The 20,884-nt window shown below is 34.0% G+C and overlaps 1 protein-coding gene across 1 annotated transcript; it reads left to right on the top strand.

Moving 5' to 3' along the window:
* Positions 1–1,423: 1,423 nt before the first annotated feature.
* Positions 1,424–5,455, top strand: LOC113780314 (RNA-binding protein 42-like). The gene is made up of 4 exons (XM_027326126.1): positions 1,424–1,663; positions 3,686–3,863; positions 4,000–4,097; positions 5,085–5,455. The coding sequence occupies exons 1-4, from the start codon at positions 1,424–1,426 to the stop codon at positions 5,172–5,174; spliced, it is 606 nt and encodes a 201-aa protein (XP_027181927.1). The 3' UTR covers positions 5,175–5,455.
* The last annotated feature ends 15,429 nt before the right edge of the window (positions 5,456–20,884 follow it).

Genomic DNA, 20,884 nt, shown 5'->3' with positions numbered 1-20,884 from the left:
ATGCAAAAAGTCTTGAACCACAAATAAAGGTCCCAAGAAATTGTAGAATAGGAAAGATACGGAAGGACCGGAAGGCTAGATTAGGAAGGGAAATGAGAAAAAAAAAACTCATTGTTGTGTTAACAAGAAGAAGGAGAAAAAGAGTAATTAGTGGACAATAGCCCCCAACAAAATCAATGGGAATGTATGAGGTTGACTAATCGAGGATAATGTTGGTATTTGAATAAAAATTATTTTTTTGATAATTTGAATAAAAATTGTTTTGGTAAAAAGATTATCACTCTGGCAACATCTCATTTTTAAGAGGATGCAAATTCATCCTTAAAATATATAAAAGGTCACATTTTGGTCCCTACATCCATTTTCAGGTGACATTTTAGCAGGAAAGCGTTCACATGCGACCTTGCAACAATAATTTTAGGGGTAAAAGAGACATCACAACACATTCTCACCTAAATACACGACATCTAGCAAAACTAATGATTAAAAGGGTTTAAAAAATATTTTAAAAAACCTAAAGAACTTTTAAAATGGGAAAATCCAAAATTCCAAAGAAGAATTATAACAAAGAAAGAAATAAACTTAAAAAAGTGTAAGGGTTAGGATAAAAGTTGTAGTGAAAGCAAGAGGCAGGATATATACAAAAAAAAATGATAAATATATAAAAAAAAGTATAGAACAACACATAGAGGGAAAAAAAGAAAGATATAACACTACAACAAAAATGGTCTTTCCTGACATATCTATAAAGACACTTGCTGGTTTGTGCCATTATAAAACTTCTATTATGACACTAGTTATCAACTCAATAATATATACTCTAATTTTTTTTATTTTATTTGATATAAAAATAATAATGTACCTTTAGACTCCCTATTATGACACTTACGAAAATGTGAGATACACCAAAAAAAATTAAAACACAAAACGACGTCGTTGGATTTTGGCGGAAGATTCCTTTGCCAAAACACTTAGTGAAGTCTCAAAACTTCATTTTGCCTCCCAGTGAAATTTTGCTTCTTCTTTATCTCTCGCACAAAGTCTTTCTCTCGGCAAACTGTCTCTCAAAACTCTTGGCCAAAATTTTGCTTTCCCACAAAGTTTTTCCTGTTGAATCTCTCCGCAATCAAACTATCCTTGCTTTCCCATTGAAGGGATGTAATTCCATGATAAATTTTTGCCCTAAATTGATTTCTCTCGGTTGCCTAAATTTTTGCCCTCTGCCTCTCTCGGCCACTTTCCTCTCCTCTGCTCCCTACCTCTGCCGTCCCGTCGCCCCTACTCTTTCCCTCTCATCATCAGGTTTAGGTTCGTCAAAACCAGAAAATGGAACAACATGACATTGAAAAGGACGAGTTTGAATTCTCCAAAAACAACGAAGCCCTAATTTTTGGTCCCGCTTCTCAAATCTCGCGGTTTCGCAATGTCGTCGACATCGGCTGCTGCAGCTTCTTCTTCATCCTCAACGGCGTCGTCTCAATTCACCTACACTACCGGCACGTACTTTCCGACTCCGTTTCACCTACAACAGCCGCAAACCTATGTGGCTGCTGCCGCTGCCGCTTCAATTCTGCAATTTCCTGCTCCTCCTCCTGCGGTTCCCCACGTTTATCCTGCTCCCGCTACAATCCCTACCGTGTACTCCCTCCCTCAGTATCAACAGGTACGAACTTTTCTATATCCAATCATTAAGCCACGTTGTTTTTTTTATATGAATTTTGGATGGAATATTTTTGGAGAGATTTAGGGCAATGATTTCGGCTCTTTTTCCTCTTCCCCTGACATTTGAATTCCCTTGTCAGCAGCTATGATGAGAAACTATTGATCTTTTTAATTATTGGTAGGAGTCGAGATATGTATACCATTGTTGTCTATGTGAGTGGAGGAACCAGGAAGTCCAATTTTTCGGTAAAATACCCGGTCTGTTCATTTATATATATGGCTTAATTCATTTAGGAAGAACTTCCTAAATTGATTTAGGAAGTTGAATTTAGGCATTAGAAGAACTTTAGGTTAATGTTTTTCTTCTAAAATTATTGACCTTCTTTATTGTTGAGGTGTGATTATTTACTTAAGTTGATATGATAGTGGTGGAGATTTTAGTTTTTAGAAAAGAGGGAGGGGGGCAATGTAGAAGGTGAAGGGGATTTCACAAATTTTAGGGTGCAAAGGTGGGCCAAATAAAATATTGGGGAAACTTGTCGCGTGCACCCAGGGGTTTTGTATGTGTGGGCAGAATTGCAGACTTGCTGAGTATTCATTTTGCTAGCTTCTGATGGGCTTCGTTTCTTTATGAACTAGTAGAGTGGGAACTGAAGTGTGGAAGTAGTATACTCTCACAGCTTCACAGTAGAATGTCTTGTCCTTCAATTTCTATACACCATCGCCTAAGAGAAACGGAAGCAAATGATTTTGAAACTTTCAATGTGTATAAGAGCTAATTATGAGCAGCAGACTTGAGAGTTACTGCAGAAATGAAATGAAATGAAATGAAGGAGTTCTCCTTCATGTTTGTTCTTGGATTACTGGCCAACACATTACTTGAGTAGCTATTGCATGACTACATTTCTGTATCCTAACTGCAGATTCTTTTTTTCTTTTTTTTTTATTCAGTCTTTGCATGGGGAGAAGCTGTACCTTAGATTATGCTGCTTTAGGACGCCCTGAAATCTAAACCAGATATATAGAAAAATTATTGGGACTTTGGGAAGTGTTATATTATCTTGTTCTAAACTTATAACAAGAAGCTGATGCTGCTGCTTGCACGCAAGGAAATTTGCCCGGTGACAACACTGAGGTAGACGTGCTCATTTCAATCCAAAAGGTGGAGTCTAATCATTCGACAGATTTTAGTTGCTACAGCCACTATTCTTTTCCCAAGTTACTAAGTTGATTGCTTCAATTAATTAATTTGTTAGGCATACTAGACTCGTCAGTGAATGTGTCTTCATACTTGAAACATGTTGTCAAAATTTGCTGCTCTAAAACAGTTTACTGCAGTACTTGATCAGCAAAACATCCCATCAAACCAGAAATGAAAGTAAATTTTGGTCCCAGGATCTTGAACTGATTCTTTGTAATGAAGAAGACAAACCATACCGGCCCATTGTTGGGACATCAATCTGCCAATTATCTTCAATTTCAGCATTGAAACAAGAACAGAAAACTAGAAATTCATAAAGGTACGACATGAATTGGAAAAAGGTAATCGAAAAATTGGTCTTTCAATGTCGGATTTCCATTATCTGAGAATACAGAACTATAGTACATTACATTCTACTAAAAGTTACTGAAATTTTGCAGCCAATTTTACAGGGCACATGCTTATTACTTGCAATGATTTTATAAATACAGAGTTTTCATATTCAAACCTACTTTAAGTTAAGCGATATCTAATACTGAAAAAAATGTTAATGTTGATCAAATAGATAATCTTGGATAGCTTATCCAGACGCAGTGGTGTATTAGTATTTTTTTTGGGGCTGACTGTCGCAGTGGTGATATTATTGTGGAAGTTTGGTGACCCAGGGGTTTTGTATGTGTGGGCAAGAGTTCTTTTTTTTTGGGAGGGGGGGTTTATATTTGCATCTTAATTTAGGTATAAGTATAGTTTGAGGAAGAGGAATGATGGCAATATTTAAAGTTAAACCAGTCAGTTCTTAATATCTGAAGTTTTGGTGGACAGGCCCAGCAATTATTTCAGAGGGATGCACAAACAATAACACTTGAAGCGCTAGAGAGTGTGAAAGCTGCGCTTGCAAGTAGTGAGATTGAGCACAAGGCCGAGACTAAGAAGAAAGCAGTACCTCGTAAGGCAGCAGGGCAGGCATGGGAGGATCCTACACTTGCAGATTGGCCAGAGAGTGAGTTTCATGTACTCTACTCCTTGTGTGGTTGCATTCATCATATTTTATGACAATTTTCGCCTGTCTTAATTCCTTCACTGATCTTGTTTTTGCTAGTATTAATGCCTTCAGTATTACTGTTTGTGTTGTGCAGATGATTCTCGTTTGTTCTGTGGTGATCTTGGTAATGAGGTGAATGATGATGTTCTATCCAAAGCATTTTCAAGATTTCCATCTTTTAACATGGCCAGGGTGAGTTATTTGAACTCGTCCACTTTTTATATGTCTCAACCTTCTCTTGTTCGAATTATCGAAACTTTAATTTGTCTCCTTGTCGTGGTTGCCTTTGGTGAGGTTCTGACCTGATTTTGCATGATCCCTTAATCTGATTTCGAAGAAGTGCTTTGATCTGATGTACGAGTTTAAAACTTTGAACTTGGACAACATCTATGGTTATGTTTGTGTGAAATAAGATTAAATTTTGCTAGCATATGATTCTTTAGGTTAAGGGATGCTTGGTATCGAACACTGTTCTGGCTGATCATACTGGTGCTTCTACCATCATTTTTATAAAAGAGAGAAATTTAAGAATCTCTCATGCCTCTGAGCTCTTGAATCTGTGCACTTTTGTGTCTGCATCCACACTCGTCCCTTTTGTCGTGACAAATGCCCCTTGTAGTTAGTCAAACATAATATATATTATCTGATGTTTAAAGGAGAATGATTAATCTGCTTAGTCATATTGTCTTTTGTTCAGTGCATTACTTGACAGTGTTGGTACTGTGATCACTACTGTATGTAATGTTGCCTGGACGACGAGCTTTAGTTTCAGCTTGTTGACAATGTTGGCTGTTCAGGCACCAGTTAGTGATTGGGAGTACAATGCTACGCTCCCCAAAACTGCTTCAATGATTGATTTGGCTTAAAAAATAATGATGACTTGTTTAGCACTGACTTAAGTGAGGACCAGCTGAGGCAGAGACTTGGACACATGTCCCACACACCTTGTCAAGTAGGAAATTGCAGTACATAGTTATGTCCAATATCTATAATTTTTTCCATCGCATTTGATAGACCAAAGGCTATATTTCTAGCATGACATGATTTCTAGTAGGTTGAATTGCTTGAACGCAAACTATTTCCTGGGGTGTTATTATATTATTATTGTTGCAATTTTTTTCCTATCATTTTCCAATCTCAAATGCTCAAGAATTGGAAAAAAAATTTCTGTTTCCCCAGATCACTGTATACACTTTTCTTCATCCCTTCAATTTCTCGGCTGTTTTCTCTTCTTCTGAAGGATTGGCACTAACCTCTACTAAAGCATAGCCGGACTGCTCCACCTAGAGATGGCTGAAGGAAGTGGAAATGAGGAGACAACTCTTGAGCATACATCAACATGGGCAGTGGTAGTTGTTTGTTTCATCTTGATGAGCCCAAACAATGTACTATATATATACTATACCTCTCGCGGATCGTTGCTAATATTGTACAATTACGTTACCTGACTTTTAGCATTTCTTTCAACTTGTTAGGGATGAGAGTCTTTTTGTTTGTGCACAAGAAAGTCTTTCAAGTTATTGTAAATGAGAATCTTTCGGTACTTTATTGGGATTTTAGTACTTGCTTTGAGCACTTGTTTGCGATTTTAGTACTTGCTATGTTTGTACTTGTTATCGACTTTTAATTCAATGAATTATATTTGAGTATCGACTTCTTCTTTTAAATTGCTATATGCATTCTGCTCTTTGAGATAATTTTACAAGTCCCTTGGGATTCTGGTTGATGGAATGTACAGCAGGGAGGACTAATTGCAGGTTGCTTCCATATAAAAAAAAACAGGGAAAAAACTCCTGGCAATTAAAAGTGTCAGCATAGCTTAACTTCGAAAAGCACTAATGACAAATGGGCATGTCGTCCAAAGCAGTGTAAATTCACATGGCTACGTGTCCTTAAAGTCATATATTAAGACAACTAAAGATGCCTTCATAAATTGGATATACTACTGATCCGCTACTGATGTTCTAATGCTATACGGACACTTTCGATTATCACAAAAAAACGTTTTTGTTGGCAGAGGGAATGCTATAGCAGCATGGTTTTCCTGACACGTTTGAATGTTGCTAAAGATTTGAGGCTATCCCCACATTGGAAGGGACAACACTCGCCCTAGGTGTGAGGATAGATAAAATGTCAGGTTAAATTGTCTATACTGACACTTTTAAATGCCGCTAAAGGCCATTTTTGTTGTAGTGTAACCAACTAGTCAAAAAAAAAAAGAAACTATGAAACAAATAAATTACTCCCTCCATTTCATTAAAAGTGTGATGTTTTCTTTTTTATTTGTTCCAAATTTATTGTCACTTATCCAAAATGGAAAAATATTTCTTACCCATTTTCAATCTTTACACGAATGGTTGATTGACTTGAATCACACGCATCCTTGAGACAAACTAAAGATATGATTGTGTTTGGAGAGAGGATACACGGACTTGCACATTGAAGCGGATTCGCTTGTTTTGATCAATATGGTGCAGGGGATTTATGCGTGCCCATGGAGGTTGCAACAGGATATGGAGGAATTGATGACCTACAGGCCCCACTTCCGTGGCATTTCGCACTGTTATAGGGAGGTGAATAGACCAGCGGATAGGCTAGCAAATATTGGGGTGGAGCTAATGAGAGACTGCATTTTTGATAGTTTTGCTATGTTGCCAAAAATGGCTAGGGGGAATCTTAGGATGGATAGGTTAGGCCTCCCGAGCTTTCGGGCTAGGCTCCGCTGACTCAACGGATGTTAAACGATGCGATGGGCTTTTCTGCTTGGTGGAATAAAATAAATTATTTAAAAAAAAAAAAAGATATGATCCTACAAAGGTTGACTTCCAATACATTTCTCTACTTGTGAGTACATTTTGCGAGGGCAATGTAGGAAAGTAATGCAAAATTGATCAAATTGTCTTCATTATTCATTAAGAAACAAGAAATTCTCTCGAAAAATGATAATCTTTTGGAGACGGAGGAAATATATCTCAGGCTATGAGTTTAGATTTGTCACCCTCTAATATCGAGATTCTCCAAATTTAGTTTTGGATGAAAAATGGGGTGTAATATCTTTTTCTACCATGAAATTATCATCACCTGGTGGCATGCAAAGTTTTTCAAGCCAACAAGGGATTTGAAATGGGTGTAGGATCAAAATGGTACATTGTGCAGATATGAAGGACGAATTTATTTCATTTTGAAAATAAATGATGAAAAAGGTACAACTACAATATATAAATGACCATTTATACAATATTCTCAATTAAAAACTAATCAATGAACTTGAAATTTCAATTTTAAAGTACTATATATCAATTTGGGAAAATTGCACCAATCGTTGCTCAAATATTGTGCAGGTTAAATTCTAGTCTCTTAAAATTAAGACAATCGGTTTTAGTTCCTAACATATAGAAAACATTCATTTTTTGTCCCTTGTCATCTTTCCGATCGCATTTTGATCCGAATAGGTCCTATCATGTAATTAAATTTCGAAGGATAAAATTGACAACTCACTTAATATTGGTCCAATTTCTTACTTAATCCACTATATCTCCTAATTAGTAAAACTACATTTCTCTATTTTTCTTTTTTTTCCCTATCATCTGCTTCCTTCTATTATCTTGCAAAGCTCACAGTAGCTACCATGGCAAATTCCAGTGACGGTTAAGCTGGTATCACCTGCTTTAAGCATGATCACATTCCAAATGAAAATTAGGTATTATTTGAAAACAAAAGAAAAGTTTTAAAACATTTGATACGTAAAAGTGAACGAGTGATCTTCATTGAGTTCATTTTTCAAGAACTATAATTGGCTAATGCAAAACACACTAATCGTACCATTACTTTAACATTATTATTGTCTATTGAATTTTTATAACTTTAAAAACATTGGCACAACCAGCTAGTGTATACTGGTTGTCTATAGTTTTCTGTGCTATTATTGATTACATAAGAATTTTTGCCATTAGTGATAGTGTGTCATACACTAATGCAATTGCCTCCCAACCTTGGGATCCTAATTCCGCCACTAGGTCAAAGGAGGTGGTGGTGGTGGAAGTGTGAATGGTACAGAAGTATCATGGTGGAAGAGAAAAATGGATGATGTAGTTTTGGGATTGTGAAATAAAGGTTTGGACGGAGAATAATTGGGGAACATGATAGATTATATAAGCAATTAGGTTAACATTAATGAATTGTCAAACTTGTCCTTCAAAAATTGATTATGTGATGGGTTTTTGATCGATTCTAGCCAAAATTTGACAAGAAAGATGACAAGAAACCAAAAATAAAAGTTTTCTTTTTATATGTTAAGGACTAGAATTAATTATTTTAATTCTAAGAAACTAAAATTTAGCCAATGCAATGAGATTTTCCCTATCAATTTCTACAAGTTTCAATTCTCAAAATTTTACAAGTCTATATGAGTGGCGATATTGGATCCACTTGCACCATTGCGAGAATTGTACAACGGAATGATTTGTCAACACAATTCTTGATTTGTTAGTCATGTCATTTCAACCCAAATCTTGATATTAAGACCACTTATTATTCCACTAATAACGTAAGTCATTAATATGACAAGATGATATCTTGCTGCATAACCTATTCGTGACTAGGATATCGAGAATGACGAAAGGAAAACATACCTAAAAAATATGGAATTATACTGACCACGCTACATTGGCTTCAGCAATCAGAATTTGCTAGCACGTAGCACAATAGGAAATGATACTAACAACACATATTAGCTCCATCAATTGACGCGTAAAATATAGTGAATGATCACTTTCATTCTTATAATAATCAGATCAGTTGTCATTTAGTCTTAAGGAAATCCAATAGTTTACTTAGTTCAAATAATCCCAGTCCTAAGGAGTCAGTAGAGTAAAACATGGTTTAGTTATAGTAAAAATCTTTGCACCTTTTGTCCTAATTTGGTGTTAAGTTTGTTAGTATATGTATATTTGTGAATAAAGAAATGAAAATTCCTCCCACAGTCTATTCTATTTTCAGCTAACATACATATATTGTTAAATATCCTAGCAATAACTTCGAGGAGTGTGTTTGAATATGTGATTCTTTGAAATATAATTTACAACAATTATTATAACATTTCTTATAATACAATGTATCTGAAATAAAAAAGTTGTTGGAAAAGTAAAATGTTGACTGCTGTTGAAGTGTGTAGTATAAATGAAAAACAAATATGCAAACTAAAAGTGTAGAAAATGATAAAGGAAGATTTTACTAAGAGTACAGAAGAATTGAGAACTCTTGAGACATGATATAATCACAATTCTTAAGGTTTTAATTGCATCCATTACACTTAGTATTTGCTATAAAGTTGAGGTAATTTATCCCTAAAATACAACAAAAGACAATGAAACTTGTTAGCAAATGACAAGTTTCCTTTAAAAAGAAACTAAAAAAGAAAATTGCTTTTCATTGTTTCCTGTCACTATTCAGAGGTAAGGTTCATGTCCCCCTAAGTTTTTTCATTTGCATTGTCAATAAAAAAAATTTCAAATAAAAAAAAGATCAACTGATTCAAATTAGTTAATTTGTTTGAGATTTATTGTTTTATAGTAAAAGTGCATCTAACAAAGGCCACACAACGATCAGACACATTCACTAATGTTCTCGTTATCAAAAAGGTAGCAACAAACCCTTTCATGTATGAAAAGGTGCCTGAAAACTTTTAAATGAAAAAATGATCATTATAAAAGATCCGCCCGCGAACACTTTTGAATCCGCTCATAAATCCTACCTTTTCAAGAGGTCCCTTTGAGGCGCACACTCTGGAGTCTGGACACACTCGGTATAAAAAGGTAGCAACAAATTATAGAGGATCCATTATAAAAAAAATGACAATTATAGAGGATCCATCAACGGATTGAACGGATCCATTCAATCCGTTCACGAATCCTACTTTTTCAACAGGCCGTTGGAATCCGTGGCCGGATACATGATATTTCCTTTCATTTTACAAATTACTTCTACAATCCCCACTTAGTTTGTAAAATGAAATAACAAACTAACATAAATAATACCATGCATAAAAAAAGTATCATTTGATTCCAACATTTCTTTTAGTGTTGACATATCACTAGAACTAACTAAATCAAAGTTGCTTATGGCATTAAACCATGATTTATAAACTAGTCAACAATGTCATATATACAGTTTAAAGTACATTGATCAATTCACAAAATATTTAGCATCATTACTGGCCATGTGCTCCATCCTACTTTCCACAAATTTTTGCTAGAAGTGACACTACTTCTATGATCACATAGGTGAAAACACTCTCAAACTTCATATAACAAAGCACTTTGAAAGCAATCACATTTTATTAAGAATATAACCTTCTATATATTCAACATCCCATTTTTGTGCACTAGTTGGGTAACTTTATACAAAAAGTTCAAGTGCTCACAATCACTCAACAACTTATTACCCCTTAAACTTTTTCACCTAATGCTAATGCTAGAATAAAGGTAGGGTCCCCATTGCTAGTGATTTTAGATAAATACTTTCGGCCTCATGCCCTTTAACGTCTAATAAGTGTGTATATTGAGTATCTAAAGTGTGTTTTATTACTTATATTTTATATGTTTTAATCATTTTTATAGCTAATTAACTAGGTTTCTAGTGAAATTTATATTTTGTGGTTTAAGTGTGAAAAATTGCATTTCTAAGGATTACAGTGATAAAAACTTCATGTTTTTATAGGTTTTAATAATTCAATCATCGAATGGAAAGAGTTGAGAACATATTTGGATGATTGTTGATGATTTGAAGTGATTTAAAGAAGACATGAAGTACAAAATATTCAAAAGATGAAATACAATTAAGTTCTAAAAAAGAAATGTTTGACAGCTTTGATACTTTTTGATATTTTGCTATATCTTGAACTACAAGTATCAGATTGAGGTGATTCTTGAGTCATTTTGAAGTTAAGACCTAACTCTATATTTCTTATAGAATTGAAATCTAGTTCATGAGTTTTACTAGTCAAAAAGTCAAAATACACTTGGCTATTTTTGTTGTCGAAAGCTGAAATAGGGGATAGACCAATTAACGATATTTTGGTCATTTCTCAGTCTACAGAGTTCCAAATTAGATGATTCTTGATACATTAAAAAGCTAACTCAAAAAGCTCCAAATTTCATGTTTTGTACAAGAGCTAGTTCAACATTCATCATCAATAAAATACCAATTGAATTTGGTGCAAAAATAGGGCAAAGTTGAAAACTGATAAAAAAAGTACAAACCTGCAGGGAAGGCAATACGCAGGTACAATACGCATCCTTAACCCGCGTTTTGAACTTGAGTATTCATATTTTGGCTGCTTTACAGCTGGAACCAGTTGTATTTCAACTTACAACTTTTTTCTACTACTTTCTAAATGAATTTCAGTTGGAAAGTGCATGAAACATTTTGGAAATTTGGAAAAACAACTTTTGGGAATTTCAAGACACAATTTGCACAACTTGAAACCTGATTGCTTGAAACTTTAATTCTCTATAAATAGGACTTTTGTTGAGCTTGTTTGGTAACTTTGGAGCCTAGAGAAACTACACAAAAATATAGACTTTCACTAGAATTTCTTTAGTTCATTAGTTTAAGGTAGATTAGTATAGTTTGTTTCATTTAAGTCTTGTATGTAACTAAGCATAGATGAAGTTGATGATGAAAATAGAGAGCTTGGAGCTCATGTGACAGGGGTGATATTGCTTCTGATAAGTGACTAATTTACGCTATATTTGAATGATATTTTATACTATTTTTAGTCACTTTTGCTATATTATAGGAAGAAAATGGATCATTTTGACTATAATTAGTGAAAAATGTTCTTAAGTGATTAAATGAGGTTTTTGCCACTTTTTACTTGCATTTTGTCCATAATTTGTATAGGAGTTGGAAATATACTTCATTTGGATGAAAAGGAAGTTGACAGCTTTGACACATCTTCGTATTTCGGCTATAACTTGAGCTAAAATGATCAGATTGAGATGATTCATGAACCATTTTGAAGATAAGAGATAGATCTACAATTCATGTCAGACATCGAAATCCAGTTTGAAGGTTTTCCAGGTCAAAAATCTGAATTACAGTAGCCAATTTCTATGGTCGAAGCTGAAAGAAGGCATTGAGTAGTGAAAGGTATTTCAGCCATTTCTCAGCCTACACAAATCGAAATGAGGTGATTCTTGATGCATTGGAAAGATAACTCAAAGGGCTACAAGTTTCGTGTTTTGGTGAAGAGTTAATTCATCTTCTATCATCAAGAAAAGTTTAGTTGAAGTTGATCCAAAATTGGAATGCCTTGAAGGCTGAACAGAAATTGCAAAGAAAGGCAGGGAGAAATCCGGCCGATAATCCGGCTGGATTATGGCCTGATTTTTTGCTAGATTCTGGTCAGAAATGGCTGCTTTCCACTTACACAAGTTGTTTTCTCCTCCAATAATTCACAACTATTGATGGACGTGTGACAACCACTTTGCAGCTATAAAAGTGATGTTTGAAGCCTCATTTCTTGACTAAATTCATCTATATATAGTCATGGACTTGCAAGATTCAAGAGAGTTGGAAAGTGCAAGAAACACCACAAAAATGTAGTTTCTTGGTTCTTCAGTGTAGAGTAGTGTAGGATAGTGTAGTTTTAGATAGTTTATCCTTTCTTGTATGTTAGCTACATGAAGATGAAAATGGAAATGAAGAAGGCAAGGAAAGAGCTCATGTGACAAGGGTTACTTTACCTTTCCAACTCTTTATCTTTTGTATTGGATTCTAAGTTTAGTTAATATACAAGTTTTGGATTTTATGTTTATTATGTGTCTTTAAAAGTTTATGCCTTGGATTTGGTTGAACTTTCTATGATTGTTATAATTTATTATTTGGCTATTTGATGCTATTATTTTGAGCAAGTTATTTAGCACTTTAGTTCTTTAAATCATGATTAACTTGGTATCATTAATTGTATTATCTAAAGGTGTTGTTTCTTCAATGAAAATTGGGATTTAACACTAGTTCAAGAAGTGCTAAACCTAGGGAGCACATTCACGAGAGTAGAGGTGCATCTATGTGGTTTTAGTGATTCATTTCATGTATTTTCATAGAGGTAATGAACTTGTAACTAATTTCATAACTACAAGAGTAGGTATTAATTAGTTATAAGTATAGATTGATTCACTACGAAAGTAGGTCTCATATACATAAGAAAATTACGCCATAACTAGCCAAAATAGTAGTACTCAATGATCCAAAAGTAGCACTTGCATGAGTAGTTAGGGATACTATAGCCTAAGGAGCTTTTATTTACTATTTTCGTGCATAAGTTTAGCATAGTTTTATCTTTTTTAATTTATTGATCTCTAAATAATAGAGAAGCTTTAGTAGTGTTGGTAATTGTCCAATCTTTCTCGTGGAATCGACCCGATATATGCCATAAACTACTAGTTTACTTGTATAGTCGCAGTCAAAACGGGTATAAATGGATTTAAACTTGTACTTATATTAAAAAACCCGTTAGCTTCTATCACTTTATTTCTTGTATTGATTCTAATATTTGGTTATAATACAAGTTTGGAGCTTATTTTCATGTCTTTCATGTTTAGCTAGTTTTTATACTTAAGGTATGGATGAACTTCTATGATTGTTATGTGACTTTTTTCATAGTTATTTGAGTTATATTTTTGACCAAGTTATTTAGCACTTTTGCTTTTCTAATCATGATTAATTGACTAGTAATTGTAATAATCTTAAGGTGTTAAGTTTGCAATGAGAATTGGAATTTAATACTAGTTCAAAGAAGTGCTAAACCTAAGGAGTATATTCACGAGAGTAAAGGTGCACCTTTGTAGCTTTGGTGGCTTATTCCAAGTAATTTCATAGAAGAAATGATTTTGTAGTTAATTTTAAAACTAGGAGAGTAGGTATGGTTTAGTTACAAGTATAGTTAATTAAGTTTCACATACAAGAGGAAATTGCGCCATAACTAGTCAAGATAATAACATTCAATTAAACTTGTAATTTCACTTGCAAGAGTAGTGAGGAATTCCACAACCTTGGGAACTTTCTATTGTTATTTTTATTATTTTTATTTCATGTGTGTAGTGTAGATTTAATCTCTTGCATTTGTGGTAATCTAAATAATAAAGGAGTTCAAAAACCATTGGTAATTGACAATCTTTCCGATCGACATCTAATAACCTTATACTCGATAAATGATCTGTATACTTGCAGAAAATAGGGTATTTAGATTTTATTAAAATTTGATACATGGTAGAATCTCGTCAACGTCGTCGTATTCACTAAATCCCTTGGCAAGAGTTTAGTCAATGGATCCACTAAATTGTTGTATGTTCTTACATATCCAATAGTCACGACGCTATCTTGTAGCATTTATATAAGATACTCATGTCTTCGACTAATATGTTTAGATTTATCAATGTACACCTTATTTAAAGCTGTAGACATAGTGGTTTCACTATCTCAATATAAAGAGATCGGAGGCATAGGTTGTGGCCACAACTTGATATCAAGTAACTAGTCCCTAAGCCACTCTGCGTTTTTACAAGCAGTAGCCAAAGTTATGAATTAAGTTTCCATGGTAAAATAAGCAGTCACCATATGCTTCTTAGAAGACCATGAGATTACGACACTACCCAAAGTAATTATCCACCCGGTGATGGAATTCTTGTCACTCACACGAGTGAACCAACTAGCATCTGAGTAACATTCAAGTACTGCTGGAAATTTATTATAGAATAGTTCTAAACTCTTGGTTCTTTTAAGATAACTAAAAGCCCTCTCAATAAACTTCCAATGGTCTACACTCAGATATTCAGTGTATCTTGCAAGTCTACAAATTGCGTATGAAATATCTAGTCTTATATAATGCCTAAATTACATCAAAATTTCAATTGCACTAGCATACTCAAGTTGCGCAATTGGATACTCAGAATTTTCATGAAATTTTAAGTTAGGATCAAAGGAGTACTCAATTCTTTGACCTTAAGATGTTAAAATTTGTTCAATATCTTGTCAATATATTGAGATTGATGCAAAGCATAACCCCCACCATCGTTCCTAATTTTAATACCTAAGATAGTATCCACCTCACAAGTCCTTTCATTTTAAACCTTGAACTTTTTAGTGTCTTCAAAACTTTTCATAGTATTACTAACAATTAACATGTCATCTACATAGAGACAAATTATCACACTATACTTCTGATTGAATTTAAAATAAATGCACTTATCAACATTGTCATACCTGAATCCACTTGAGAGTAATACATATTCAAATTTTCATATCATTGTTTAGGTACTTGTTTCAAGCCATATAATGACTCAACTAGTTTGCAAACTTTTTTCTCATTTCCAGGCAAAACAAATCTTTTGGGTTGTTTCATATATACCTCTTCATTGAAGTCACCATTTTAAAATGGATGTATTAACATCCATTGAATGTACAAACAAATTGTATAATGAAACTAAGGATATTAGCACTCTAATGAACTCTAATGGAAGTTATTCTAGTAACTAGTGCATATGTCATGCCCCTACCCCGCACACGCCAGTCACGTGACATCCACCATACCCTCAAGTCCCGCTCAAGAATACCATGCAACATTAAACTAGACTAAACTTAGAAAGTACTAAATAGTATAACTAAATAAAGTGTGGTACAAATTTCAAATGAAAGATAGTCTACGAATATCCAATAACTTCGTACATTTATTCTCTGGTTGAAACAACAAGAAAAGAAAATAAATAAAACTAATAGCTAGAAGCAGCTAGGCAGCTAATTTCTATTCACTTAGAACTAATAAAAATCATCCTCAAGGTCTTCTACGTAAATCAACTCATACTCTTCAGAATCTGCAAAAAATAGTAAAAATTGGGTTGAACGACAAAATGTTTAGTAAGTAATATCTACCCCTCTGTTGGATCATGCACCCATAGCTTTGCATATACATGTATACATATATATATACACACAAATCTAATTATTTGCACATCATTCACATCCATAATTGTGAAAATAACGTTATTTGTAAAACAATCAGTAGTAATGAGTGACACCACAATTGATAAACACCTTATTCATAACTGTACATGAAAATCATAAAGTCATAAGTCATTTCATATCAACTCATAACAAGTACATGCAATGACCGGCTTCTGAGTACTCAACCTAGAGATTAAACCCCTTCTAGGTGGGTTACCAATAGATTTCATGACTACCGATTGGTCTCATTATATATATGGGTCAATCGGGCGGACTCTATACCGAACAACCATGACCTTATCAATCGGCCGGGGTCTATACCAGACTACCATGACTATTAGAGAAGACTATAGTCCCTATCGTCGATTCCATGACTATTTTGAGTATTACTTGGTATAAATTCATTTCACACATCGCATGCAGGGTTTTTTGATTTCACAAAAGATACTACTCATTTGGTATATAATAACATATCAAAATGCTTCAAATAAGTCACATAATTCAACTTTGCATAGCAAAAATAGAACTTGCATAAATACTCAAGTAAATCATTTAATCAAGTACATTTCAAGTTAACACATTAAAATATGATTGACAATAAAAATTTCACTTTGAACTTTTAAAATCTCAGAAGGGTATGTACCATCTACCTTTGTTTGGCTGCTCGAGTGGGGCTACATTAGATCTTTTAAACTTATGTCGTACTTATCAAATATATAGGTTTCCTAATTAGTTGATATTTCTTATAGATGCATAAATATACAAACTCTGAACGAGTCGAAGATTCATGTCTAGACCATTATATAAACCCTAACAGCGTTTTCCTAAATTGGATGGTTTCCATTTTCGGAAAGTTTCCTAAATTTGAAAGTTTCTTAATTTGGAAAGTTCCCCTTTTTTTTGTAAAAGTTTCCTAATTTAAAAGAAAATAATTATTCATAATCATATTTATTATCTTGACTATTACTATACATATATATTTTTTATTATTATTGTTATTGTCATTGTCATCACTATTTTAGTTTATTACCATTTTATAGATTTTTTTAATTAGTTACTATTATCTTTTGTTTTACTTCCACTTTTACACATATGTAGGTGTTATTATTATTTATGAATATATGTGTGTGTATATATATATATGTATTGATTTATTATTATAATTATTGTCTTAGTTTATTCCACTTGTATTTATATTTTCATTTTATTTTCATTTATATCTTTAATTTATTTCATCTATATCTATATTGTTATTAGTATTCTTATTATTGAACTATCTTATATTGTATAACTTAATCTACTAATGGCAGATTAAAATGTTTTAGACTTATACTTAAATATCTTAGGCCTAATTAAATAAGTATAAGTCTGAATGACTATGTCTTTTAAAACCCACACTTATTTTAGGTTGGGTCTTGAAGTTTACTTCTCATGTTAGTCCATAAAAATGTGAGCTAGTTATATCTAGAATTTAACTATTGGTCATTTACTAAACCTATACTATATTTTTGGCCCCAAATATACTTGCCTTTTTTTATTCTATTATTATTATTATTATTATTATTAATTCTAAATTTTTTCCCTTCTATTGGCCAGCCCTTTGGCTGCCCTTCTGGCTAGTTAAGAGAGAAGGGTCTGATGACCCTCCTTTGCTTTTCCTTTTTTTTTCCTCCTTTGGTTGGCCTTTTGGCCAACCTTTCTTATTTGTGCTGGCAACCCACTTTTTTTCCCTTTGGCTGGCCTTTCTAATTGGTTAATGCACTAGTGACCTCTGCTTTGCTTCTTGTTTTTTTGTTGCATTGCTGAAATTGAAACTTCAGCAACGCACAACCACAACAGCAGTGGCGACCAGCCGCTACTCTCCCCCTTGCCTTTTTTTTTTAAACTTTCCAACAGATTTGGGTGGACCCTATTCATCCCATAATTAAAATTTAATACCCTATTCCTACTAACCCATATATGAATCCTTCTAAATCTCTCATACAAGCCTATATATATATATAATGTAATATACATAACCGTAAAATCTTCAAATAATTTATGAAACTAATAACACTTAAAAGAAAAGTTTTAACGTGAGTTTGAAAATTACAGGTTTAGGTGCCTAGTTGCTTGCTTGATTGATAGTGACATCTTCTTCTCCTTCTTTACTCTCTGACGACTCTAACTCTAAGAAAACAACGATAATGAGAAATAAGAGTATCATGGTTTCTTTAAATCCTTAGACAGGTATTTTAGATCCCTAATACTTCCCACTACTTGGTGGTTTAGATAAAAGTTTTAATTTGTAGTGAACGCTTATCCTATTTTATCTCTTTCCTAACCCCAAGTTAACCCTTTAACCTATCCTATAAATATTTTTACTTTTACCCATAGCAAATTACTATTTAATTAATTGAGCCAAATAAAAATTGAGAAGAAACGTGGATTTTACATTCTACCCCCCTTATAAAAAATTTCGTTCTCGAAACTTACGTACCTTGATAAAAAAGATAGGGATATTTATTTCACATGTCTTCTTCTATCTCTCACGTTGCCTCTCGCAGTGTATGGTTCGTCCATTGCATCTTCACGTAGGGTATGGTTCTTCTCCTTAGAACTTAATCCTTCCGATCTACGATTCTCAAAGGAACTTCCTTACCTCGATGGATTGATCCTCCAAAATATGGCTCAGATCTAACACATATTTTCTTAGTTGGGAGACATGAAAAACGTTATGTATCTTCAACAAAGTAGGTGGAAGGGCCAATCGGCACACTAAAGGTCCAACTCTCTCTAGTATTTCGTAAGGTCCTACATACCTTGGATTTAACTTACCAATTCTTCCAAACTTCATCACTCCCTTGGTGGGGGTTACCTTCAAATATACATTTTCTCCTGATTGAAATTCTAAAGGTCTTCTCTTTAAATCCGCCCAACTCTTGTTTCGGTCCAAATTTACTTTTAGTCTTTCTTGAATAACCTTAATTTTCTCCAAGGTTCTTTTCACCAAATCGGGGCCAGTGATTAGGTTCTCACCTATTTCATCCCAATATAAGGGAGATCTACACTTTCACCTATACAACGCTTCAAACGGTATCATCCCTATCCTGCTATGATAATTATTATTATATGAGAATTTCATTAGTTTCACCAACTCATCCCAGCTATCCGAAAAGTTTAGAACACAAGCTCTCAACATGTCCTCCAATGTCTGTGTGGTCCTTTCTGACTGTCCATGGGAAAGCAATACTTAGTCTCACATCAATCCCCATAACCTCTTGGTAGGTCAACCAAAATCTAGACGTAAATCTAGGGTCCCGATTCGACACTATACTCACTGGGACACAGTGAAGACACACAATTTCCTCCATATACATCTCTACCAACCTCTCAATTGTTACCCCATTTGACATTGGTAAGAAATGGGTAGATTTGGTTAGCCGATCAAGTATAACCCAGATGGCATCGTTGTTCCTAATTATTCGAGGCAAACCTACCACGAAATCCATTGTCACATGTTCCCACTTCCATTGGGGAATTTCTAGGGTTGCAATAAGTCAGCAAGTCTTTGGTGCTTGTGTGACAGCTCCACCTCCCCCTAAGGCGAACCATAGGATTCGGCGGACCGCCTGTCCAGCTCTCGCCGGGACTCACTCACTCACTACAGTCCTCAATTAAATTACAATATAAATCTCAAATATATATCAATTTCTCTATGAATACATATCAAAAGCGAAGCGAATACTAATTCCCCGAATAAGACAAAAGTTCTCAGCTCCCAAACAAATTACACTTACAATATCAAAAGATAAAACTAAATTCAAACTGTACAAGAGATATTCCATCCAGTCCCATGAATAACTTAATACAAGTGCTTTCTTAGCCTCGAGCCCTGTGGAGGGGAAAATAAAATATTTTGGGGTGAGTTAGAAGTTCAGTGAGTATCCAGTAAAATCAGTAATCAAGTGAGTTTCACAATAGTTCATTTAAATGAGTCATGAATCAGAGTTCAAATGTACGTTTCTTACTCTTGTGAGCCAGTGAAATCATGGTACTTAGACTTCCAATGCTTAAATAGATCCAGTAACAGTGAAACAGAAATAGGGAGCCATTTGTGCTCCAAATAAACAGTAAACAATGGTGGAGACGCTGGTTCTAAGTACAAGACTTCCCAAGAACTCAATGGAGCCAAAACATGTCATGAACCACATGCAATCACTCATGATATGAAATCGAGTAACAATGCAAGAAATAGTTCAAGAGTAACTTTGAAACAGTTTTGGAATCACTTACCAACCACAACTCACGAACCTCATTCATCATAGACAGTTTTCTCGATCAAATCCAAACTCTTCATTTCTACCAAATGTTAACTCAAACTCAAAGCAATCAAATGCTCTCAAAGATTGGACAGCATTTTTCCTTAATTTCTTCATTTTCCATCCTACAATACGTCACCAATCATATTTCAATTCAATCACAATTACACATACAAATCATAAGATATATAACACACCTATGTAGGCCTCAATACCCCCTTCAATATAAGCCAATTGATAGCTCCAAAATCAATCACAATTAAGCCACAATTCGAAACCCTAAATTGAAATTAAAGCACCCCAAGCTGGAATTTCTTTAGCAAAAATAAACTAGCCTATCAACCTTCAATATTTCACATAACAAAATTATCAAAACATAAACAACCCTCAAGCATCACATGAGAGAAGAATTTTCATCATAAAACTGAAATTCACCATAAACTACTTCAACCCATGAAATATTCTCATAAACCACATATTTTACAACTTTAAATCACAACTATACTAGTATTACTAGTAAAGAAGGATTTCTAGCAAAGATTACCTTGAAACCTCAAGAAAATGGTAGCTTAGAACTTGCCCTTCCAAAATCACTCCATCAACACCTTTAAACTTCCTTAGTGAGCCCTTGTATGGAGTAATTTGCAAAACTAACTGTTAAAACTCAAGATTTTG

Source organism: Coffea eugenioides, chromosome 8 (assembly GCF_003713205.1).
Source record: "Coffea eugenioides isolate CCC68of chromosome 8, Ceug_1.0, whole genome shotgun sequence".
In the NCBI taxonomy this organism is placed as follows: domain Eukaryota; kingdom Viridiplantae; phylum Streptophyta; class Magnoliopsida; order Gentianales; family Rubiaceae; genus Coffea; species Coffea eugenioides.
This window is presented reverse-complemented; position numbering and strand designations above follow the sequence as displayed.